The 492-nt window shown below is 63.2% G+C and overlaps 1 protein-coding gene across 1 annotated transcript in view; it reads left to right on the top strand.

Moving 5' to 3' along the window:
* The window catches only part of MARS2 (methionyl-tRNA synthetase 2, mitochondrial), a gene marked incomplete at its 5' end in the record, with an annotated part of 1,133 nt that extends 757 nt beyond the window's left edge, over nucleotides 1–376 (top strand). The window contains one exon of the mRNA XM_010161218.1: nucleotides 5–376. Within this exon, the coding sequence (XP_010159520.1) occupies nucleotides 5–376 (372 nt within the window). The remainder of the gene's footprint in view (nucleotides 1–4) is intronic.
* Between the last annotated feature and the right edge of the window lie 116 nt (nucleotides 377–492).

Genomic DNA, 492 nt, shown 5'->3' with positions numbered 1-492 from the left:
GCAGGTGGCCGGGTATTTTGAGGGTTTCCAGATCTACAAGGCTTTAGAAAGTATCGCCCTGTGCGTAAGGCAGACCAACAGTTTCTTCCAGAGACACAGGCCTTGGAAACTCGACCGGAGGGACCCTGCGGAGCAGCTCTGGCTCGACACCATCCTCCACGTGACGCTGGAATGCCTGCGCGTCTACGGGATGCTCCTGCAGCCCGTGATCCCGCACACTGCGGACAAGTTGCTTTCCAGGCTGGCGGTTGAGCCAGCAGAGAGAGGTCTCCCGGGCCTGACGTTCCTGCCGCGCTACAGCGGGAGGCCCTGTCCCTTTGAAGGGCGGCAGCTGGGGCCCGACACCGGCGTCTTGTTCCACAGACTGAGCCCCTGACAAACAGCCGCCGCCAAGAGCCTCCGGGAGCTCCCGGAAAGCGCTCTCTTTGTCAGAAGGTTCCTCCGTCGCTTGGTGGTGGCGCAGGGATCGGGGCTGAGCAGGGCAGCGCTGCC

The sequence above is a fragment of the Eurypyga helias genome, unplaced genomic scaffold, assembly GCF_000690775.1.
Source record: "Eurypyga helias isolate BGI_N326 unplaced genomic scaffold, ASM69077v1 scaffold32900, whole genome shotgun sequence".
NCBI classification, from domain to species: domain Eukaryota; kingdom Metazoa; phylum Chordata; class Aves; order Eurypygiformes; family Eurypygidae; genus Eurypyga; species Eurypyga helias.
The sequence above is the reverse complement of the archived record's forward strand: the minus strand, read 5'-3'. Positions and strand labels throughout refer to the sequence as shown.